Here is a 25,695-nt window from a genome sequence, read left to right on the forward strand (position 1 = left end):
TACTTCGGTCGCTGAGTTGATGGATCATCGGATGCGTTATTCGAAAGTAGCAGATTCGGTACCCGCCAGCATCATCCTGCTTTGATCCGTTCTCGGGAGCCGGGACAACTCATTGGCGAAGTTTTCAGACCATTCGCTAAAGGTGTTAAAGGGCGCATTTAACATGATTTTTAATATTTCATACAAAATATATGGTAACGTAAGCGTGAAACATTCAGCTACCCAAGTGAGTTGTTACCAGGCAACTAAGTGAATAAACCCGCCGCGGTGACCTAATGGCTAAGGTACTCGGCTGCTGACCCGGAGGTAGCGGGATCAAATCCCGACTGTGGCGGCTGCATTTCCGATGCAAGCAGAAACAATGTAGGTCCATGGGTTCAGATTTGAGAGAAGGTAAAAAACCCCAGGTGGTCGAAACTTCCGGAGCCCTCCACTACGGCGTCTCACATAATAAAATGGTGGTTTTGAGACGTTAAACTTCGTAATATCAATCGATCAATCAAGGAAGTGAAGAAAGAACCTGCGAAAATTCTCTATTTATTTTTCAATCAGAATTGCGAACAGCTGCCGAATAGGAATTACGTACGACACTTTGCCTTGGAGTTACGTGATAAATTCCTAAAAAAAACTTCTTGCATAAGCAGAAGGAATTTACGGCTGAGTTATTACGCAGTTAATCAGCCTTTTACGCATTTTACTTACAAGCAATTAGAGTCTACAGAAAGTGAATAATAGGTAGACGTGCAAAATAATGAGTACGTTCTATATATTCACGCCTATTTTCAACCAGTTATTCGCTTAAAGCAATCTGTCATAATTAAATTCATCAGTGGGCTTCCTTAGATACAGTATCAAGCTGCTGCAGATGTTTCAATTACATTTCTCAGTGCAACATTCTATTTATACAGAGCATGTCTGATGAGGAGATTTATATTTGTCTCTTTAGGCAGAACGTTTTTACTCCGATATGAACACGAAGTTTGGCTGTTTTCTATTCTACCTCTTGGTATTGTTTTTGACATTATTTGTGGAAGACTCAATCAGCCCCAAGGCGAGAAAAGTAAGTTTGCATTATCTATTCCATCAATGACAGGGAATCTTAAAAAATATACACTGAAAATGTACGATTAAAAACAATTTCTCTACTTCGTGTGCGGAAGCCCAATATTCTAATGCTAACCCTTCTGTCGTTGCTATCCTATAAAATAACACACAAAACTTTTGCAGCTAATTGTGACAGAATTGACTCCGATTTGGAAGAGAAGTGTAATGTACCCTCAATACAGTCGCGAAAACATAGGCAATGGTTTCTTCGTGATCATCTTCTTCGAAACTCGGCAAAATGAACGGCAAGATCGCGGAAGGGAAAAAAGACGTCGCTCGGTGCAACCGGATGTTTGCTGATGTCTTATGCATTAGGTGTTTTACCGGTATTTGTCATAATTTCTACGAGTATATTATTAGAAGCCTAACATAATTTTTGTAACAACGGCCTTTCATAGCAATAACATGTCGCCCGCTCCAATAGAGAACTTCCGCGTCTTAAATACGACGACAGGGCTCTGTGGCTGTAACACCTCTGAATGCACCTGCATACTGGAGCTGCAGGTCTAGTTACAGCTTCACATAATTTTCATTTTAGTCGAGAAACCTGCCAATATCCCAATGATAATACGTATTCTGTCTCCGATAGCGAGATAGTAAGTAAATATTTGAGTTAATTTTTGCACGATATCAATGGAGCGTGTGGGAGCTAGAAAATGACAACGATGCTTGCCATCTTTACACTCCGTTTGAAGTGATCACTTGGCACGCATGCTAGTGATTACAGTCTATGCGACTGATGTTTCTCAAAGTGAGAAAAGAAGTGGGTGTGGTATTTTCTCGCTCGCTCTATATTGGTCCTTCGCCAGTCGCCTTTGAACTTTGCAACCATTTTTGTACCAAACCTAATAGGTGTCTTTAGAGCATTCCGAAAACTACCAGCATCAAAGAGTTCTACGGTAATTATGACTAATTTATTATCGGTGCGTTGTTCCCTCTCAAGAAAAAAATACTCGAAAGTTTCGAGTCTACTAAAATTTTCTGTTAAGGAAAGCTGACGTGACGTATTGAATTTCTTATCAAATGAAGCTCACGTGAACGCTAACGTCGAAGCAACAATGTTCGATTTCTTAGCGCAATTAGCTTCTGTCACCTTGCTCTACCCTCACACATGCGCCCCACCTGCAACTCAGCGCTCAACTTTCTACCCCTGCTAGAGTGAGCAGTGGCAGTTGTCCTCTCCGCACACATCTTCGGTGCATATACCCTGCCTTTACTTGAACTGCATCTGTTTAGCCGTTCTTTTGTCTCGCCTCCTGATTGTAAACTTTCAGCAGCGCTACACGCAAGTAATAGTGACATGCAGGGAATGACATAAAAACTCAATTTTATCCTTGTGCCGCCCTGTAACATTCTTTCCTACCTTGACTCTACACTGCAATAGAGCTGTCATAGTGACACGCAGGGAATGACGGAAAAACTCAATTTTACTCTTGTGTTGCCCTGTAACATACTCTCCTACTTTGACTCTACACTACAATAGAGCTGTCACAGTTCGTAGTGCAGCATCGAATGCGTTGTTCGAAGGTCGAAGGTCTAGATCCTGCCGGTGGCAAGATATCATTCGTCCACTCTTACTGCTTCACTTTAACATTACACTTTAATACTAACCCATTTACTTTCTATAGTGTTATTATCTGTTATTTCTCATTATAACGTGCCTTAAAAAGAAAATGACCCCGTAAGCATCCAATTGATTTTATTCTAAAATAAGGGGGTGTTTCAAGCGCTGCAAGCCCTATTCGAAACCTCTTCGCCCCTACTTGACACAAAGCTTGCATATGCAAAGGGCTTTAGGGCCGCAAACATTTCGGGCCACTATTGAAAAAATTCCCATTAGCATCAGCAATCTTGTTTTTCGGTAGTTTTAGGGGTCTCTATTGTCTTTTAATTAAAACATCGGTATTCATAAGAGTTAGTTTTCTTTTCAAATAGAAGGTACACGGGAAGTGATGCTTGTATGCACGAATTAGAACTTAACGAGCGAATCGGCGGAACTACTCCACTCGCCGTCGTTTTTAAAGAAACGAACAACTTGAGACTCGCGAGGCTTTGACCGGCTAAGATTCAGATCGAAACGTCAAGTTCATGTGGCGAGAAAGAGAAGACGTCGCATGTTGTAAAACGCGTATTGTGGCTATAAATCTCTAACGCTGCACTGCGCATATTTAAAATATTGAAGGAGTACGTACGTGTATATTCAATGCTTGCTTAATGGACTGATATTTGGGAATTAGTTAGAGGAGTCGTAATAAGTACTAATTCAAAACTCCATGTTTGTCTTTGTTACGTGTGCTCGACATTGACGTATCACTTACTAGGTTGTGAGAGTTGGCCATGTTTCCTCACAGATGCTGTGGTTAAGTTAGGTTGACTCCTGATTGACCGTCTTAAGTCCTCCAGTTATCACTGTTAGCTTTTTAGATTCTCACGCTAAACAGTTTGATAGAAGCTATGTGGATATAACAACTGAGGGATAAGAGACCAAGAATCACAGGCACCGCTCGTCAAACTTACACATCATGGCCCGCCTCGGTGGTCTAGTGGCTGAGGTGCTTGGCTGCTAACCCGCAGGTGGCAGGATTGATTCCCGGCTGCGGCGGCTTCATTTTCGATATAGGCGAAAATGCTGTAGGCCCGTGTGCTTAGATTCTATTGCACGTTAAAGAACCTCATGTGGTCGAAATCGCCGCAGCCTTCCATTATGGCGTCTTTCATAGCTACATGGTTATTTTGGAATGTTAAAAGCCACATATAAATCGGTCAGGTTGCATATCATTCACTCAGAGTATAATGCCGAACCAAGACTAACAGTTTTTGTTGTTCACTTCAGCATCAAGGACTTCTAAGATTTTCACTGTGTAACTTAGCCATCTATGGCAGCTTTTCTGCAATATTCTAAACTCCAGACCTGTTAAAAATTTTTTGAACTGCTGAAAGGCAAATGAAATGCAAAGATGAAAGAAAATTAGTACAGAATTACTTACCAGTGCTTCTACGAAATGGTGAGATATTATGCTCAGTGAAAAACATTTGAAAATCACCCCGAATGCTCGTGATTCTGTAACTGCACCACGGAACTCGGATTATAAATAGTGTTTTTTTAACATACTTTTAATTAAAAAAGGAACATTTTCTCGGTAACCACTGAATGTAACAAACGCAAACTTTTGTAAATCCCTTTTTAATGTCATGCACCCTTTCTGAGGCAAAAAAATGTTGTTGCCACCTCAAGTATACCTCTAACAAAAGGTTTTCTTTTAAAAAAAAGCCCTAACACTTACTCATCCAACATGTATATATTCACCTAAAATTTGTCATTCCTATATTTACTTTGGCTTAGAAAAATATGACGGACACGTGTAACACCGGGAGAGGTTTCCTCATTTTACTCGCGAAATGTTTTCACAATCATTTCTTTAAGAATCAACAAGGCAAATATTTTTTTTATTATTCGCATAGGTATTGTTACCAATAAAGAGACGCAGAGTTTTGTGTAGTTTGCTTTAAAATAATACAGCGATAGGCACTAGTATTGTGCACCCATATGTGCCATAAATCCCTCCTTTATTTATTGAAGTAGTTAGCAACAGACATTTTTTTGTTTTTTGCATTCTCAGTGGTGATGCAAATAAATTTTCAGAATCGGCGTCCGATTGGGCGTCCGGCGACTCATGGAAGATACAGTCACGCTTATGCTCAGGCAAGTCTTTTATTTCAATGGAAATCATTTTATTTGTTGACTCAACGAATTTTGATGTCACATCTGCTTAATTTTGATTTCTCACCGACAACAAGTAAGTAAAAGCATAATGAAAACTTTTATTCTTCTGGCCAAATGTTATGCCTATAAACGTCAAATGATTTGAAAATGTAAGAAAAGAATTCACAGGCAGCATTCAATGCATTGTTTTATTCAAATCCTTGCCGCGTAACAAATATCAGTTTCAAAATTTCCACAATAAAGTTGATGAACAACTAGCTAATTAAAACCTTTACTCATTACTATATGAAAACTTACTATTGCCAGATTCCACATCTTTTGAGAATCCGTTCGATGAGCAGAGGTCAGCAAGTACTTTTCTATTCTAGATATGTTTCCTTTTGTCTTGAGTCAAACGTCAATAGCTGGGTCGGCATGTTTTTTTTTTTACAATTTGGGGTCGAATATGGGCTGCTAATTAGTTTGAATGAAAATTGCCTGCAGTTAACTGCAATAAAAGCATATATGGTCTAACCAGTCTAGTGGAAACTGATAGCCTGCTGCAACTACGAACAGCACAAATTAGTAGTAGTTGCAGCATAACTACCTAAGCAAAAAAGAAAGACAGGGAAGCTGGCTGACATTCAGCACACACATATAGCAGAGTGGTGTACATATATTGGTGAACAAATGGGCACACGCAGGAGGGTGCAGTTAACAACCACTGCGATACAATGTCAACAAAACACTTGTCACTTGTGTTACCTGGAAGCCAGTATACATCTTAAAATTGATCGAGATACGAAACCTCCTTTTTTAAACGCTGGAGTGATTGGCATCTTACACAGTTACCGACAATCTTAGTTATGGGGCGGGTCTGATTTATCTCACGCGTGGCCTCCGAGGGGCACTTGTCTACTAACTAGAAACTCTCAAAGAAGAAAACGCACCCGCAGTCATGGCCTTGAAGTCTGTGGTGTCCTTAAACCACATCGTGCGCCTTTTTATTATGCTTCCTTAAATGGTCATTCGAGCATTTCGCGCTTTGCCTTAAGTATTTCCTACCGCAGGGTAGTGGAAGAAGACACATGACACGAGTAGCACAAGGAACAAAGCACGTTCCGTGTTTCTTTTGCAACTGGATGATTCACCAGCTTCCAAATTTTTGATAGCTTTACCAGTGTAATAAAGACAACAGTGATGTTAATGAGCTTTTAGATTTCTAACAGCCTACGGGAAACGTTGTGCGTAAAAGGGACTGTAACCCAGTTCTTAAAGACCGACACATTTTAAGGCAGAAATTTCCCTCCGTTATAAATGAATTACTTCAAAAGCGTTCTGCAACAGTGATAATGATGGTGCTTCGGTGACCAGTGCTTGAGAGCCACTCGACTTTTTAAACTGTATTCTGCCAAGTGTTCTACGAGCTATAACAAGACAAACATTGATGTTAACCATCTTCACGAATTTCCAATGAGCTGAGTGCAAAGCTAAAAACGAATTTTAACTTCTCGAAATGAACAGCCCGCACAAATGATTGCTCCAAAAACACGATGTTAGGTCTAAGAACCTATTCGAAGTGCCAGGTGATAACTGGTGCTTAAGATCAAGTGGGTGCAAGTGATCCTTAAACCAAGCTAGAACACTGAAACCAACTTTAAAGTTGGCATTATAACAATCAACAATTACTATGAAAACATCGACAAACCTGCAGACTTTCACAAAACAGACATTTTGAATATAGCTGCTGCAAAACAAGTACCTGTGCAAACGCCGCTTTTAAATGAAAGGATTCCCAATCGAAGACGCAACCTTGAGTTAAAAAATCGGTAGTAAGAAAGTAAAACGATTGTTTTAAATAAAATGGTAGTTGAAATCTGGCAACCTTGCCTGTCCATTTTTCTTACTTCCGAAGTTGCGCTATAAGTACTACTAGGTGGCGCTGTTCGCCTTTTCAGTTATGTCCTGCCAACTTGCTGAAACAATAATAGCTTGATAGCTCGCCTAGATGAAATTGATATTTTAGCCAATTCCTGTGGCACAAAGAAGAATGAATGAAAGGGTATATTAAACGAGGGCAATGTAGGAACTGGTTTATTGTTGTAAATTGATTTGCTTAAGTAGCCAACATTAAATCTGCAGTTTTATTAAAGATAATTTTCGCATATGAAAATCATTCCTTGTGATAACGATTGGGATTAGAGCGCTCGCAGCAACAGACTACCAACAAAAAGTAGAAAAAATAAAACTGTGTCCTAAACATATCATCAATAGAATGAACTTTTTTGTAATAAAACAACCAAAGTGTAGCCGACGCACATTTCTTTAGGATTTGCGATCAACTGACCTTTCGCAATGCCCTTGCTTTTTTATTTGGGTGTTGGAACAAGAAGCCAGCTTTGCTAGGCTGAGGTTTGCACCCATGTTCCTGACAATTTCTTGTCAAATGCGTGTTTGCGCGAGCTATCAGGCTGGACAAGTGCTCCTTAGTCTTGCGTTGCAGCAACACCCAGCCTGCCCTAAGGCACGATAGTTACATGTGTTACGAATGCCGTATAGCACATTTTTAGTGCAATCTGCGAACAGCGAGATGTTACTGCTTTTCCTTGCTCCTAGCTCTCTTTTAAGCATAAATATTTTTCGCTCAAAACAAACGCCTCCTATATACTTTGCTTTCTGCCGAAAACACGATTTGTACTGGGTAGTTTTTCATCACTTTTTTAAGTTTGTAGCAAATGCTTTGAAGATACGAAATTACTACTACCTTTAACTTGAATAATTTTGCCTCTGATTCAGAGTGAGAAAGTGATTTTATTCTTTTAGCTTTTTTTTATCTGTGCGCACGAGGTCCGGATTACAGTGAGTGGGTACCCAGCCTTGCGCAACCAAACAACTTGCTCCAGAAACGCGGTACTAACGGTATGAACACGCCATTTCTTCATTGCGCGACCAATACAAGACGCGACAATGCCAATCTACAGAAGTTTAGAATGGTTAGAGGCGATGTTTCAAATCGGATTTATTCTCCAGACTCGAAAAACCAGCACACATGTTTCAGTGAAAATAGTATATTGAAACCAAGAACTTGTAATTTAATGTTCGCAGAAACTTCCGGCTTCAAGGTCTATTCGTTTTCACTTAGTATATTTGAAAATGAATTGATTATATTTGTAACCAGTCGTTAGAAGACACTCTTGCGTTCATATACTCGGCAATTTCGCCTTCCTCACTCTCAGGAACCATGTGATGGCAGAGCGACGCGCGCGTCCACGCACTTTCATCAGATTCGGAGGTCTTTTTGAAGCAGTCAAGTTAGTTGGATCGATTCCACGCTCACGCGTCTCCCCAGTAACCTTCCACAATCCACACATTCACGCAAAAATGAAGATGCATGTACCACGTTCTAAGAAACAAAGCTCTCTGTTGACTGTAGAAAGCATGCTCCAATTTCTTTAAGAACACGCTCAAGGGTTAAACATGCTACGACGAGCAGTTTAACCTAATGTTGTGTCGTCAAGAAAGTTGGCTTTATGCACTGTTCCTAGTGGCACAATTACTCTTCTTTATTATTGTTAAACTGGGTGCCTAAAATATTGTGTACAAAACGATCGAAAGTCACGAAAACGCGTTATTTGTTTTCTACCTTCAAAATAGCTTTTAGGCGCCATGGTTGCCATAGTGCCAAGCACTCCGGCACTCCCTATAAATTGGTTGAACAATTCAGGACGCCCCAGACGAAAATAACCGTCGCGCTCTTCCGTGTTTCGTTTTTTTCGAGGAAGTTGAGTCAACTAATTTGGAGCACAATTATTACTTGAGATCACTTTCAAATTGTGAAAGTAGGGAAGACCTTGTTGCCAGAAAGACTTATACTCCCCCCTTTATCACAATCATCTAACTGAAGTGTTAAGAAAAGTAATTACCATGCGCTTTTATTTTTTTTCCTCAAGTATGTACTTCTGTATCCGAACACGTCTGCTGCTACATTGCTTATTCTGAAGACCTGTGGCGAATACCATGTTTCCCTATTCGCTTAGAATCTTGGGCACATTTGAAGAGGCACTGGTAGACTGTTATTTTAACGTGCAGAAAAATATTTACTTTCACCTATGCTTGACTCCTCGTTGTTGTACTGTATTATTTCCAGTTCCGTGAAGCCTACCGTCGGGTTTACGGTCAGAATCGGGCAAGTATTTCATTTCAAAACATTCTTTCATAAGTGTCAAGGAAACGTATTACAACAAGACTATACAACGTAAGATTTGAGCCCGACAGAACACCATACGAGACATAATGAATGTTATAAAGAATTTTGTTTTTATTTATGAAGCCTCGCCGCAGTGGTTAAGTGAATAAGGTACACGGCTGCTGACCCACAGGTCGCAGGTTCGAATGCCGATTGCGGCGGATGCATTTTGTATGGAGGCGGAAATGTTGTAGGCCCGTGTGCTCAGATTTCGGTGCACGTTAAAGAACACCAGGTGGTCGAAATTTCCGAAGCCCTTCACTATGGCATCTCCCCTAATCATATGGTGCTTTTTGAACGTAGAACCCCACATAACAATCAATCGATCATTTATTTATGAAATTGTGCCAGTAAGAGACAGCACCAAAAAAAGAAAGCATGCACTGTACCAATATCAATATTGCAGTCATCTACTGCAATCATTTCTTTCACAAATCATTTTCAAATCATTTTTTACAAGTTATGCCATACTGTTATGTTTATCATTCTATTGAATCTTGGTTTGAGAGCACCGTTTTTATTGGAAGGTTACAAAAGCCGCGAGGACACTCCAAGCAATTGGGTAACGTAGAGTAGAAGCCCATCACAGGTAGAAGGACTCGAAACCAACCCAAAAGCGGAAATTATAATGTGTTGTTACAAGCGTGCAGTTTAGCGCCAAACTGGCAGCCATTGGAACTTTTTTGAAGCGGTGCCGTAAAAGCAGTGTTACACACGTTCGCTGAAGTAAATGAATTCCTCGCTTGCATCACTCTTTGCTTCGCTCGGATTGTGTTTCCTCCTCGTTCAGTGCTCATCTCCAGAAGTCGAGGAAAAAGAACTGCGAACGCAAGTACCTTCATGCAGATAAACAGGTTGTTTTACTAACAATGCTGGTCAGGATTAGCGTGAAGTGCATGCCCTTCTAATAAGGCCATCATAATCTACGAAGAGTACATGCAGCAGAATTCGGAGTCGTCTCAGTACACATCACTAAGGCGTGATCTGCAGTAACCTTGATGGGTAAGTAGACTTGGCTGACATAGCCAGAAAAAAGAAACACTCGTAGTGATGCAAAGAAAAAAAATTCGCCAAGTGGTTTTAATCACGCTTATGCTCTAGATTCAAGGTCAGCATCTTCACAACTGTGCTGCCCCAGCTAGAGCATTTCATGGGCTTAGGCCTACATGAATACTCCCATTAGGAAGCGTTTTTTAGGCTTCGGTGATCCTTGGGCTTCTTTAAGGGTGCAGGTCGTTCTCTAGGGTCACACGTAAGTAGAAAGTCCTCAATGTTTTTTATTAATGGTGACCAAGATAGAAAATAAAGCAACGGAAACGACAAAATGACCACCGGCTCACCGTACGGGCTCCCTTACATCTCTGAGGTGCAATGGCACAGTCTATGAAACCGGAACCTTTAGGCTGAATGAAGCCTCCCGCATCCGTTTGTCGTCAGCGTTCCAGGTAATCCTGCCTATCGAACGCCGTCAACGTTTTTTCTTCATCATGAAGACCACTATCCAGCTACTGCATGAATCACTTGCACCTATGCATCAAGGATCGTTGAGGCACAGTAAAAAGTGTACGCTAATATGCCCGGGAAGGAGTTGAGGCTGCCACCCAGGATCCGGCGAAGGACGACTCTTATGACACGTCTCACGAACAAGTAGAAGATGCGTTTAATTTACATATTTGCAAGAGAAGTACATTGCAACGAGAGCGTACTGACACACCTTTCCATCACAAGGGTCCAGAGCGCACTCGAGATGAGCGGGCCAGCGAAGTCCAGAGAGAGCTCTGCGCACTCCCGACACGCTCCTTTTATAGCCGTCCGTGCACGCGCTAGACGCCGACGGCGTCCATCAGGCCTGCCGATGCGCGTTTCTCGCAGCGCGCCAAGAGATTTCGCACGTTCCTGTGGAACGCGGACAGCGTATGGCAGGTACGCCGATGAGCGTCCCTTGCATGCCGGTTCCTTGTATTGCCGGTTATGACAGCTCGTCCGCCGTCCAAAAAGGTCACGTAAGGGCTGCAGTGGCGCTGCTCCCTGAAGTGGCCGTAGTCCGTCTCCGTAGGCACAACACTGTCCACCACAACACGGAGACACTCACCACATAGCAGGTCTTACGGTAGGCGCACCTCGACGCCGTAAAGAGGCCCAGCACATCACACGCTTGGTCACAGCATGGGACTGTCTACAGCTGCAAAGGCCCCGTCACCGCTGCCTGGTCGTCCACTGGTCGAAGGAAGCAGGAAGCCCTACCGAAGGGCCACAGTCCGCAATAGCTGGTTTGTCGTGTCCACCATGCCATGCTGTTGGACCGGTAGGCATAGCAATCTTCTGTCTGCCTTTAGCGGGGAAGACGCTCTCAAACCAGGCACCCAGACTGAGAACACTCAGCTCTCCCGAGAATCACCAGGTGTAACGTGCTGCAAGGCTCGTAATTTATTGCACAACAGAAGACTACACTATGGTGGTGACCAAGTGAACTCGAACAAAGAAATAAAAGTGCGCGCACACACGCACACTTTTTTGATTCTCTACTGTCCCTCGATTCTCTGCTGTCCCTTGCGGCATCTCTCGATTCCCTGTTTTCTCTGGACTCTCTTCCTCGGCTGCCATCATCCCTTGAATCCCTGGTGTCCCTGTAATCATAGCGTCTTGACTCTCCGTCATCTGTTCCACATTAATCCTTGTGCTTTGAGGACTTCTCGGCTGAGCGCTTTTCTGAGTGGTCTCTACGGTGGTGACTGCGCTGCCTGTGCTCGTGGCGTTCTTTTCAGCTGCTCCGTCGTCGTTCTTTGCTGCTGTGCAGAGTGTGCTCTTTGCTGCTGCTGCCACTGCTGCTATGCTTGTCTCTCTCCTTTCGTCGTCGGCTTGAAGATGACGGAGACCTTTCTACAACAATCTCACCTTCTTCACTGTCCTCATTATTGCTGTTCGTCTGCCGGTGACACTGGTGCTTCCGATGCTGACAAGTTTCTTTCTTGTGTTTTGTCTTCCACTCCTTATGCACTGGGCACTCAGTGTACTTTGACTCTTGTCGCCAAGGCTCCTCCTGCTCCCTGACAACAGCTTCAAGATTGTCCACCAAGCTATCTGTGCTACCAAGCTCTGATATATCCTTCATGCCATTACTGGTATCTTCAAGAAGGCCTTCTTCTTCAGAAGAAGATATATCATCAGTATCAAGAAGGTTGCCCAGGAGGACACCACCATGATCTGCCTCTTTAGACTCCTCTGGTGCAGGGGAAGCGATGTGGTCACATGGTCCACCAGCTGCCAAACTGCTCTCTTCCAGCTCTTCCCCTTCCTCTTCTCCCGGTTCAGCCTCGGGACTTTCAATTTCCTTTGGCGAAGATACATTGTCCCGTGTGTCTTCTTCGTCGCCTTCATTGATGTCTGCGGTCCTCGTTTTGTCGTTTTCTTGCCCATCTTCACCTTCTCCTAAAACCTCTGCTGATTGCTCATCTGCTGGCACTTCTTCAAGAGAGACAGGTGCCGAGGAGTCTTCTCCACTCTCAATAGGTGATGCCCCAGGGACCACATCTTCCGTTGGCGATGCCGGCACATCAACAGGGGTAGGAGGAGATGGTGTCGCTTCTAGTGGAGATGATGGACTTTCTTCAGCAGGGGGAGACGCAAATGCATTATGCACGAATGAAGAGTCCTCTTTGGTAGGGGATACTGGAGTGTCTTCTACAGGCACTGAACTTGTTTCTTCATCTTGAGGGTTCATCTGTAAGCTTTCTTCCTCTTCAGCTTAAGGCTGCACTTCTGGTTTTTCTTCTTCCCCCTCTTCCTTTACCCCACCCTCCTCTGCCTCATCGCCATCTCCTGCTTCATCACCACCATCATCATTTTCTTTGGCTCCATTACTTTCATCTTCACCCTGTTCACCATCACTTGAGTTTCCATCCTCGATAATTTCAAGCCCACCCTCCTCATCTGACACCTCCGATGGGCCCTCATCGTTCTCAGGAGATGGGCTCCTCACAATGTCTGTTTCCAGGATGGGACCTTCCTCCTCGCTCTGTTTGTAAGGTTACAGGAGGTCCCTCATGCTCACTCGTGCACTTGCCTGAATCTCTGCATTTTCTGTTCCCAGATCACTAGCGCCTTTTGCCTCTACAATCTTAAGCTGAAGCCGCAAGCACTCAAGCTCCCTTTCTTGGCTTTCCGCTTCTTCTTTGCGCCTGACGGTTTCCCTTTCAAACATAAGGCGCTCTCGCTCTTCGACTCTTGTGCCCTTTTTCATCCTCTTCTGAATCAGCTCCCAGTACTCGGCGAGCTCCTCCGCATCCGCGCCAGAATCCTTAACCGCCTGTATTAAAAGTGGCTTTCTATGTATAGTCGCCACCTGAATCCGTAGCTCCTGGCACAACGGCACTAAATCCGGTTTCCTCAATTTGTTCAAGTCCGTGGTCACCCCGTGCAGACTTCCGTTGCTCAAACTGCCGTGAAGGTACCTCTAATAAACCCAATTCTTCACAAAACAGCAAATAATCTACCCTTTTGGATAAACATCACCATCTATCCAAAACACCTGGCAGAATCTCTACGGAAAGTGAGCACTCACCAGCATCGGTACCAAGAAAGAACACGAACCGATCCTGCCGCTGCCAACCAGTTGATATGCCCGGGGAGGGGTTGAGGCTGCCACCCAAGATCCGGCGAAGGACGACTCTTGCGACGCGTCTCACGAGCAAGTAGAAGATGCGTTTAATTTACATATTTGCAAGAGAAGTAGAGTGCAACGAGAGCATACTGACGCGCCTTTCCATTACAAGGGCCCAGAGCGCACTCGAGACGAGCGGGCCAGCGAAGTCCAGAGAGAGTTCTGCGCACTCCCAACACGCTCTTTTTATAGCCGTCCGTGCACGCGCTAGACTCCGACTGCGTCCAGCAGGCCTGCCGATGCGCGTTCCTCGCAGCGCGCCAAGAGATTTCCCGCGTTTCTGTCGAACGAGGACAGCGTATGGCAGGTACGCCGATGAGCGTCCCTTGCATGCCGGTTCCTTGTATTGCCAGTTATAACAACGCGGAACCATCTAGATAGTGTACAGCGTCCTGTTGCTCGGTGACGCTGTAGGTGCTTCTTTTTGTGACGGCCTCTCGCCCAGGACACGATCAACACCTGAGTCGCTCGAGGCAATGTTTAAGCTTTCTTAGACAAGCAAACCGCCCCATGGAGGGCAGTTTCTCCTCCCAACAGCGCTATGGAGTAATATCGTTGTTTTGTTGATCTCCGCTTATAGATTCATGCTTGACACTGCCTTCCGGGCATTCCGTGTGTAGTGACAGAGAGACGGGAGATGGCGTCATTGAGGTGGCAGACGTTGCAGCGCCAAGAACGCCACTTAATTGCGAGGGCTGAAACAGAATACCATAGCTTCCAGCGTTCGCACTAGTAGGTGAACTCTTCCTGCAGTTTTGCATAGTTTGACGAAGACGCGCGGCGTGGTGGTGGGTGAATGATTATGATGATGCATGGCGAGTAAGATGACGCTACAGTGCGCAACTAACACCGGGTTTGGCTTGACGAACTCGTGTAATTTTGAAGCAAGTTTACTCGACAGCTGTAGAGAACCCCAGTGGGACCTCTTGCGAGTTCTATTGGACCGAGGCCTGCTTCGCGGCAGCATGGCTGTGTTTTTTGCAAGTTGCCCTGCAATGAACGGTAATAAAAAAGAACTGTAGCTCCACCGCTTCCAGAGTAGCGCCCCTAACTAGGTGGTGAACGGAAAAGCTCCAGGCCATTGTGGGGCTCTGACAAAAGAGTCGAAATTACGAGAGGCCACAGATCACCCTGATTATGAGGCAGCAGTCGCAGGTGAATTGTAGCACCCAGTATTCAGCTACATTTGGTCGGATGGACTACCAGGTTAGAACTACCACTCATTTCTGCTATACCACTACCAAATGTAAAGCGCAATAGCGTCACCCCTTTGAGGCTGTGACTGCGCCTTGCACCTTAGTGACCGCAAACTTCACCGTGCCAACAAACAATTACTAGAGCTAAACAGTAGGTGACAGTGAACTGGTCTGTGACTAAACCGAGAGCGCATTCTCTGGATGGGAGTGAGTAGTACCTGGCACATGCTGAGCTGATTTACTGGTGTTTTCAAGCGCAGTCATTCCCTGATCGAGCATGAAGTTACGTCGACCCGAATGAGGGAGAAAATATCGGGAGGACTATGTCTATCGCAGATATCTATGTTCAAGGTCTCAGCAGGCACCTGCTTTGTCCCGGTGACGACTGAAAAACAAGAAAACAAGAGCACGACTCCAAACAGCTTAAGATGGTAAGAGTGCAATTCAGGAATTCAGTTGATGCATTTTCATGGCCATGCAACGGCTGCTGTTGCAACCACGGCAAAGCCAAAGGAGACCATAAAAGCGTTTTACATCTCCCATGACGTTGTAGCGTGGCTGCTACCAACTATTGTAGTAAAGCTATTGTCGCCAATAAAGTACTTTCTAGCGGACCTTGAAAAAAACGTCGAAGCATTATTGGGAACACCAACCGTAGTGTAGCCGGCGTCACCTACCTGCCACATCATTGGTAGCTCCCTGCACTTGCCGTGATGGTAGAGTATGACGACAATAGCAACACCGGATTTATTGTGCACTGGCAGCTTGGGCAAAGAACAAGACGAGAGAAATTAGGGCCGCCGGTAAGACATGCGAACATTTCTGATATATATGTAGTCAGTGTAGTGTAAGGTGAAACCACCACAGTGTATACAATGCAAGGATAGGTAAGTGAAAATAAACAATAATGAACAATATAACTTAAAATGTTCACATTGCCTCATTTGAACTACAATCATTCTAGCACTGTCAGTGCATAAGTGCACGTTTCTTTGTTGTTCATAGTGACAATTTTTGATTATTGCTAACGCTAAATTAGCGCAGCGTCTTGCTATCTAGATTGGTTAAAACACTTGCTTGATGGTTGAACTTCGCATGTATTATAAATCTGCAATTTCAATCTTATTCTCATTACAGCCTGGGCGCCCCCGAGTTATTCAAGAGGCAAGTGCTTTATCCTAACGAAAACTGTGGTCTTCCATGACTAAACACATCACTCTCAACTGCAGTTGGTAAAGAATAGTTACCAAACGCATGCCCCTAAGACAACAAAAATGGTTTAGTATTGTGTGCTTTTATAATATATAATTTATTATCTTCATGCATTCGAGTAGTTGGTGCCCCAAGGATGAAATAAAAGGGACGCCTCAGATAGCGTTGAAACAATGCTTCTTTTGAAAGCCCAGTACAGGGAAAGTTCACTATTTCTGATCTTTCCACAAAAGAAGGCGGTAAATAAATCTTAACTTCAGGGCTTCGAGCCAGATTGAAATAAAGAGAATGGCTACTTGAAAGATTTGAATCAATAATACATTCGCGTAAATTTTTGCTAGTGCAGCGATTGCTGCAGCATTAAAAATACCTCTGCTAAATGTACCTTCAGTACTGCAAAAACCCAAAGTACGTAATTTTGGCACTTAGCGACTCCTGTGGGTGAAGTGCATACTGGCGTATAACCTAACCTTCGATGACGTCGATTTTCGAAGTAAGCTTGTACGCGATTGCAGACACAGAGTCTGCTCAGGAAGACCGGTGCGTGACATCCACAATACTCTTTTCTACACTTCATAAACTTACTGTTTATGATGTCTGTCGATATACTTGTGTCTCAGAGAGTTGTGTCATACTGCTTCCACCATAACTGTAGCACCGGAGAAGTGCCGGTGAAAGAAGCATTCGTTCACTTGGTGAGACGATGGCATGGACCCTCGCGCAGCATGGAGATCAGCTAAAGTATCCAAAGCAAAGTAGGAAGGCTAATAATTGTAATTACTTTTCAGTGATTTGCGTTCATTGAACTATTTGAACACTTTTACTTTTTAAAAACCATCTTTGTGCAGTACTATTTTTGTGTTCAGTGCCCATCGCACACTTCCTCTAGTGTGAACCCGCTACACAACATCTACGCATGGACGACTTTCAAGGCCCCTAAGGTGCTGTGCAGCTAGCACTTCTGGCAGCTGCGTACTAATAATTTGAGGACTGTAATCTGGGAACTTTGTGGCCCTCTGTTCTAGCCTAGCAGAACGACTCTAACGCTGGCCAGCGTCTGCTATTGCTTGGAGTTTTGTGACGTCATTCTCACTGGAGCATAGTGAGCTGGAATGAATAAATGTGCCAATACGATCTGATCTTGGGGACCTGTGTGCTGTACCAAAGTAATTACATTGGTGATCGAGAATGAGACTTCTTCATTTGGACCTGCCCAGCGTTGACTACCCACTTAGAGGCGGCACCTGTGGCAGGCGTTTTTGCAACGAACAAGCTGTTCGAGATCCCGACTAGATATTGAACCAACCTTATGTCTGACGCAGCGGACGCCTGTAGGTGATGATGATGATGATAAAAACTTTATTACTCCCAAAAGAAAGGACCGGCTGAGAGGTCGGTTACGCTGCTTAGAGGAGGTCAGCGGAGATCCCGTGGGACACCGCGGCCTCCAATGCTCGTCAGATTACCCGGCATTGCTTTGCCGAGTCAGTGGTATGCATAAAGGACTGCCATCTATCTTCTGTGTGAGAAGCGTCAGCTTAATGTGGGCATGTCTACGCCTTGTGTATGAGGGTGGCCGATAGTGAGCAGTATTTACAGTTTGGCGTCACGAGGTGTGGGTATACCTTGCCATAAAGCCAGGGGTTGGAAAAGATACCTGTCTGAAGCTTGCACCACAGAACGGCATCACGTCGAGGTAGGTCTTTGTGAGCTGTAGAATAGCGGAGACGGCCTAGCCTGTAGTGCTGTAGAATGTCTGGGTAAGTGACCAAAGAAGTTTGGTCACTTACAGACCTGAGAGGGCGAAGAATGAGAAGTATAAAGTGTAAGTACCTCCGCCAGGCAGTTGAGATATCGGGTGAGAGTTTGTGTCAGCAAATTTCCACTAAGGAATTATGAGCTGGGGCCCATGCAAGAAAACGAGGTGAGATAGGCGGGGTGTGATGCTTTATGATATAGCATGCCTCTGTAGAGATACGGCCCACGTCAGAATTTTGGATGCCGAGTTGAGAATCCCTTACGATCCCTTTGGTTATTGGGTCGGTCTTTGCCAAAGCAATGGCAACCTCTTCGGCAACTGTTATATCGGTGGAGTGAATTACACTACATGCCGCGCTCCACCCACGGTGTAGGGCCAAGGCAACAGCGACTATTGTTAATCAATGTGGGTATCGCGAGGCGTCTGTGTACGTGACATCGGAACAATTTGAAAGACGTTTCTGTAGTTGGCACCCTCGGTCAGCCCTACGATCTACATGTTGTTCAGGGTGCATGTGTTTGGGGATTGCAGGAATACGAAGACAGAGACGTTGATCTGTCGGTACATCTTGGTAAGTGGTGACCGCCCGCGTGGGGATGAGTCCAGTTTGGTGAAATATGGCACGTCCCGCGTGCGTGAGCGAGAGCTGCTGGTACTGTGACCTAAGGGTAGCTTTTATAAGCTCATTGACCATGTTCGACACCCCAAGGACTTTAAGCTTGGAGGTAGAAGTGGATATCAGGAGTCCTAACACGGTCTTGTATGCCTTGCGAAGTGAAGTATTGAGGCGATCGAGACCAGTGCGCGTAAGGCGGAGGTAGGAAGCCTCGTAGGTGATGCGTGTACAGACAAATGCCTGAACCAGTAAAAGAAGGTTGATTCGCGAATGCCTACATTCTTGTTGGAAACTCATTTGAGCAGGTGATTAATTTGGTTGGCAGATTGGTGGATTCGCTGAAGAGTAGTAAAGTTGCCACCATTGGCCTGTAGGTGCAATCGTAAGATGCGGATGTGATGCCTTTGGGGAATATACATCCCCTGCACTTGGAAATTGAAGGAGTCCCGTTTGGGTTTGCGTCCCTGTGATCTGATAACAATATATACGGATTTGGTCACCGAGCAGGACAGGCCTACCGTAGAAAGATAGCTGCCCATGCGGTCGATTGCTGTTTGCAGGGTTTCTTCAATTTGCCCATCGCTACCTCTTGACACCCACAGGGTGAGTTCATCTGCATAGAGTGTGTGATGCAGATTTGGAATGTCAGTCAGAAGTTTGGGAAGTCCTAACAATGCAACATAGAAGAAGAGTGGGGATAGCACGGATCGTCGGGGTGTTCCACGGCTGCCGGGGGTGATGGTCGAAGGCTCTCTTTCTCCGATGTCAAGTTGCATTTGGCAATTGGTTAAAAAATCTTTCACGTAAGCATAAGTCCTGTGCCGCGCTCTTAAAGCCTGTAAATTCTGCAGGATGGTGGTGTGCTGTACATTGTCAAAAGCTTTGAAAACGTCATGACCAACAATGACTTGAGTATCTAGAGTGCAGTTGTAGAGCACCTGGTGTTTGAGTAGAAGCATGATATCCGGTGCCGCCAGGTGTTGGTGGAAGCCGAACATGGTGTCAGAAAGTAGATGATGATCCTTCAAGTAGCGGATAAAACTGGACTGGACAATAGGCTCCATCAAATTGCCTACACAGGATGTGAGGGAGTTGGGACGCAAGTTTGCTATTGTGGGGCTTTTTCCCGGTTTAAGAATCAGGATGAGGTTGGCAAGTTTCCACCTCTGGGGTACGGTGCCTTTCTCCCAACATCACTGCATATAGCCCGGGAGGGCTTCCTTAGAAAAATCGTCCAGGTTTTGGAGCATGCGATTGGTGACTCGATCTTGGCCAGCTGCAGAATTTGTCTAGAGACGGCTTAGTTCCGCCCGCACCTCTGCTATAGTTTGGGGGCATCAAGAAGCGGGTTATTATCACTCTCATATGCAGGAAGAGGAATGGCGGGTTCAGGACGGATATTGGTGTTAATGAGATCTTGACCTAGGGAAGCGGATGAGTCAGAAACTTGGCGCAATATACGTTCAAGTTGATATTCAGCTTGCAGTTTGCCACTATCAGGATTCAGCATGTGACGCAGGAGTCGCCATGTGTTCTTAGTGTTAGAAGCCTTATCCATTTGGGAACAGATGTCATTCCAGTTTTGATAGATGAGTTGTATAGAAGAGTTTTCAATGTTTGAGTGCACTCAAGCCAACTGGCGGCGGATGCCTCTATCCCATTTTTGGGCCTGCAGAAAGATCTAAAGTTTGCGTTTCCGGGCCCCAAGTTTGGCGTAGTATCTGTCACAGCTAGGCACCGACTTCTCAAATTGGACGTCCGTTGTGGCGTCCGCGACGTACTTGAGGAAGGTAGCGGACGTTGTGAAAATATAAGTAATACGCTGCGAGGTTCCCGATTCTTGGCGCTTGGTGTGAAAGCGGTCCCAGTCAATCAGTCTGGCTGAACGAAAACGCTCACTTGGGGCTCCTGGATGACTATTTGCAGAACATATTGGTCACTGCCGAAAGTTTCATGTGTATTCCACGCGGTCACATTTACTCCAGGCGCATCGAAGGTGAGATCTGGTGTGGTGTCATGCTTCACTCCTCTCCCTCTACGAGTGGGATGTGCTGGGTCAGTAAGAAGATTCAGGTGCAGCGAGTGCCACTCGTACCATAGAGAACGGTCTTTGAGGGAGTCGTGGTAGTAGCCCCTTGATGAGTGAGGAGCGTTGAAGTCTTCCATTATAATAAGCGACTGGTGCTGGGCTTGTTGCGGAACGCGGAGAAACAGGGGGCCGAATTCGACCCGGTGGTTCCGGGGTGGGCTGTAGACGTTGGACACAAAAAGAAAGTGACCAGGTTTACGAGAAGGGTGAGCAGACTTTCTAAATGTACGTTATTAAAAAATTAGAGCAATTATTATGGGGTATGACATTCTTCTTGCGTTTAACTAGAGTTGCGACTTGAGAGTTAGCGCAACCCAACGTCTAAGCCTTATATCCGGCTAATTTAGCGTGCTTGCCACCCTCTTGAAGTGTTATGATTTCTAGACGACCGCGGGAGCACGGGGCGCTAACGTGCGAACTCCGGCAGCTCTACTGCCAGATGTTGGTGTGTCCCGAGCGACCCACTATGATTAGGATGAGAGTTTGTGCTGCCTGGGACTGAAGAAGAAGCTGGGCCTAAGGCACCGTCGTAAGATTTGCACCGAGCGTCTAATGCTTTACTCAAGGAGTCGAGTTTCTGGGTGAACTGCGCTGTGAATGCTTGAAAATATTTCTCCATGGTGCTTTCCAGAGCCGCTAAACGTTGGTCAGTGCGTGATTCACTCATAGTAAGAGTGAATCGCTCAATTTGAGCCGGCGTGTCACCTTGTTGTGTCCCGCCCACTTTGTAGGCCTTTTGTTTTGTGGCTGTGCTTGCCGATGGGTCAGTGTTCATTGGGGTGGATGTGGGTGTTTCTGTCATGGTAGGTGGTTACGAAAAAGCGCCGGATGCTATGGGCTGTTCCATTGTTGTACCTCTGTGCATAAGCTGTGTGACTATAGCAGTGAGGTGAGTAATGGCTTTGTCAAGTGCAGTGTGGGGAGACCCTGCCTGCATAGTCACCAGCACCACCACAGGAGTTCCGGGAACTGCAGGTCCACCTAGCTTTTTTTGCCGGTAGACCTGGCGAAATAGCAGCAGGGGTAGGCGCCCTCGAGCTTGACGGTCGCCGTGGTGACTTGTGGTAAGATTCGTCCCCAAATGGTGGGGACGAGGAAGAGCGGACCCTATGCTTGCGCTGGGTACTACCAGACCAGTGACGGTCCCAGACACTGGAGGTTTTAAGGGTGACCCTCTGTGGAGTCGCTTAATCTTGTTGCTTGGAGTTTCCTCCTGCAGTAGAGCCTTCCGTTGGTGCCATTTTACAATATATGGTGTCCTGTACATTTTACATGCATACATACATACATTCACACATACATACATGTATGTATGTATGTGTCAGTGTATGTATGTATCTTTTAAATGACAATCGGTTGTCATTGATAAGTAAGTGTGGAAATTATTCGGCTGAATTTCTTTCTAGGTATTTTTCTTCTCAGCCATTATATATTTCAATTTGTTTAGAATGCATAAAAATAATTGTAACCTTATACAAAAACGTGCATTCGAAGAAGTTGGTTCGTTTGCCAATGTACAGTAATGAGCGAAAAATTGGGTAAATTAGAAACAACCAGCGAAGATTTGTTTAGAGCATAGCTACTCTACAAGGCATAAATTGTACACATTGCGTTGGTCGATTGTGTCGAGATCAATTTATCAATTTTATTCAGAATAACTAAGCTATCCCCTGTGCTTTTAAATGTGTATGATATTTAGGCATTTTGTAATACTAATTGGCAATCACTAATATAGTCACAAAACTAGTCAAGCTGAATACACGAATTTCGTCCATGCAGCTTTCTTCCAAACTGGAACTGTTGTTATTAAAAATAAACCCAGCACCTCCACCACGTATGAAGTCTTGGTTTGGATTACCTTTTATTAGGCCCGAGGAAACCGGCAGCCGACAGCTACGATGAATGAGTCAAGATGATGATGCTACGCGACAACGATGAGGATGCATGAGCCACACATGATAATGATGATAATGTACCGGTGAAGAGGATGCGTATACTAAATGCCCACATTATGTTTAATAATTTATTGTTGTAACCAAAAGCAGAGTATCTCGCTATGACAAAATTCTAATCGCAATTTTTCTGTTCCGCTCTGGACAATAGGGGACCCATTCAGCAATACTCGATTAGCTGGTATAGTTCATTTAATTCATTGAAAGTGACATTACACTAAAGCGCGCAGCATGACCCATAGTGGGAGAAAAGACACAAACTAATCACTCTGTTTGTGTCTTCCCTAACTCTCCGTGTTATTTTACCTTGCTGCATGTAATATGCCCACAAAATTAGCACGAACACGCGTCCCGAAAATGCAGTCAACTTGGCCGCAAGCAATTAGATTGCTGCATGTCTGGATTTTTTTCAAAACACCGTGATGACTGATCGCAGTTCGAGTATCCAAACACGTGAAAAGTAATATACCAGGTATGATATTGGTGTGTCAGCACTGGGGACTTTTGCGATAACAGAGAATAGAGGGGAAAATTATGAACCCTGAAATATGTAATTTATGAAGGTGCACGGCATAGTGATTTTGGGTCAAAAGGGGAATGAAAGAAGAGAGTGCCAAAGCCACCTTCTCAACAAATCAGTACTCGCCGTCACGCATAATCTCAGGCCGGGCAACCTCTTAAAGAAAGTGCTCGATGACACTGCGAATTCAACCCTATACGTCCTGTATTGTAGCTGAGCACTGTAACCCCTGGTTCACTGCAGCAGTGCTTGCATTCACTCCATTGCTGATATATTGCCAAGGCTTAGAATGACGCCAAATGCAAATCGTTCGGTGAAACTTGGTCAAAAATAGCAAAACATAATTACAAGGCGTTTGCCCAAGGTTACCAGAAGATTGAAACCACCACGTGTGGCTGTATAACCATGCACTGCGTATCTTGTACGATATTACGTTACTGTCATGATGTCGGGATAGCCAGCTCTAACGTAGGCGGCCTTCCCATAGTTTTCCATATATGAATAAAAATAAATTTGTACCGGCCTATGAGAATGCTGATCAACTATTATGAATTTACTGTTACTAGTGTCAGTTTGACTAGATGAATAATCAGTTTGTTTCGATTATAGTAATTTAAGGACGATTTAGCTCATTCACTCACAACTCTCTAAATTAGCATTGACGATCACATCTAAAGACAGTCACACTTCATCTCGCTTTTTGTGTGGCTATCGCTTCTATAAAACGCGTACTGCACTTTTCTATGCTCTCCAAACATCCGACGCTGTTTTTTGGAAACTTTCTATGAAAACTGCTGGTCCAGAAAGTTGTCTTTATTATCTTTCGAGCTCAAGCCTTCGCGGAGACGAAACAAGAGTCTCTCTCTTTCGTCATCTTCGCACGTGTGATAACGTCTCCTGGCTTTAAGACTCGTATACACGTCCCTTGCGTGGTTCGCTCACTCAAACAACGCTGGACGAAATATTTGCACCGTATTTTGTGAAAAGCATTAGCACTGAAACACCTCCTGACGAGTCTCTCTCGTTTTACGTAGACATATCTAAGCGTAACCGTATGCAAGTTCTATCATTCCGGCTTTGTAAAAATGCTACGGTGCATGGGACCTGCAAAATTCCGCTCACAATTTCATTTGATTACTGCTCTTTATATTTCCGCACAATTCGTCCGCAGGCACAAACGTCGCTCCTGTGTCTTGTAATAAGAATATTGTAAGAAAGGCAACCTTTTACGTCTAGGTATAAAACACCCTTACGTTAACCTCTATACCGTGGTCGATTACACCGGATTAGTTGAGTAGCAGTGCAGCTTCATTAAAATGTACGGTAACTGGTCGCGTTAAACAGGGGAAGACATTTGAGGCACGATTTGAAACATTGCATGCGTCGAATAATGCGTGGTTTTGTTCATTTGGTGCATTTGGAGTGTTATTTACTTGTACTGGCGAGATATTGCGTGGATTATTGCTTAGGGCCATCCAACAATTTCTTTTTTTTTAGCTACAGTGCTTGATGAAAGGCGAGTGCTTGGCTTTGCACAGGACACCAAAACGTCCATTACAACGTACGCGGCATCCCGTAAGCACTGTAGCAGAGGCTCGCGGAAGTAAAACTTAGATGCAACAAATCATTGGCTATCATCGTATACTTTCAATGCTAGACGCTTTGCGTGCTACGTAGGTATTCAGGCACACACTTCTTTCTTTCATTGTTGTTTCATCGGCTATCGTGTGTCCTCCTCGCCCTCTTAATTGCTGGATAGGTTAAGTTTGTACCTGTGCTATAGTAATTTCTCCAGATAAGTCAATTCTTGGCTAAGAAAGTGGGTAGCCAAGGGAACGCTTTGTGAATTCGGCCTCAGTACTGCCCCCGATTGCAATTATTACTGGAATTGCAGGTGTAAATGCAGGGTTCAGCTCCAGCACGAAAATGTAAAGGACACTAGAAGTGAGAAAAAGCACTAGGTTCACAAATATGATTCTGGCTTCTTTCCCGAAGACGCCATACGTGACAGGCTTGTCCTAGGAATCCACAGCGAAGGCATTTATAGTGCTTTTTTCATAAAAGCGATTCTGAGCTTTGAAACAGCTTGCAAAGTCACCCTGGTGTGGGAGCTAGCAGCCAATCAAACAGCAATACTGCAAGCTGGAAGTGAAAAGTCGGGTGTGAATGCTTTCATTTGCAAAGTAAACCGGCCGAGCAAAAGAAAAAAAATGATGCAGCAGAACTAGAAGTAGAGCTAGCGTATTTCTTGTGGTAACGCGCATGACTTGTACAACTGCTGATACAAGAACAATAAATTCAACTGGTGCTCTAAAGTAGGTCATTTGCACAATACGTGCCCAAGCGAGACTATAAAAAAGCGAATGCATATTGTGTCGGTATCATCCAGGAAAGACGAGCACATGAAGCACGTGTCCCATGATTCATCAGGCAGAGCAAGAAAAAGGGCTACATGGTTACCATGATCAGAGAAGCAAACAGCATTGCTATGCAAGACCACACTGGTGCAGCACTGAGTGTGGGCTTTGAAGAGGTGTATCAGTTGTCTTTCCCGCATGGTATAAGGAAACTTACCGCGGTTGGGTGAAAAAGTTATTTTAGTCAAGGTGCAGCAAGCGTTCTTATTGCGCGTGAAGTT

General features: G+C 44.6%; 1 protein-coding gene and 1 pseudogene across 12 annotated transcripts in view; one reads left to right on the forward strand and one right to left on the reverse strand.

Moving 5' to 3' along the window:
* Nucleotides 1-900: 900 nt before the first annotated feature.
* LOC142765405 (uncharacterized) overlaps nt 901-25,695 on the forward strand; it is a 145,927-nt gene continuing 121,132 nt past the window's right edge. For 10 of the 12 annotated variants that reach the window (XM_075866337.1, XM_075866343.1, XM_075866336.1 and 7 more), the window contains exons 1-4: nt 901-1,060; nt 4,725-4,807; nt 8,955-8,993; nt 16,047-16,073. In XM_075866337.1, the coding sequence (XP_075722452.1) occupies nt 919-1,060; nt 4,725-4,807; nt 8,955-8,993; nt 16,047-16,073 (291 nt within the window). In that variant the 5' untranslated portion in view covers nt 901-918. Of the gene's footprint in view, nt 1,061-4,724; nt 4,808-8,954; nt 8,994-15,227; nt 15,341-16,046; nt 16,074-25,695 lie in introns of those variants that run through there. The other 2 variants (XM_075866340.1, XM_075866347.1) reach the window with 2 other exon arrangements.
* LOC119168504 (uncharacterized) lies at nt 17,528-19,560 on the reverse strand (annotated as a pseudogene).

Source organism: Rhipicephalus microplus, chromosome 6, assembly GCF_043290135.1.
Source record: "Rhipicephalus microplus isolate Deutch F79 chromosome 6, USDA_Rmic, whole genome shotgun sequence".
In the NCBI taxonomy this organism is placed as follows: Eukaryota; Metazoa; Arthropoda; class Arachnida; order Ixodida; family Ixodidae; genus Rhipicephalus; species Rhipicephalus microplus.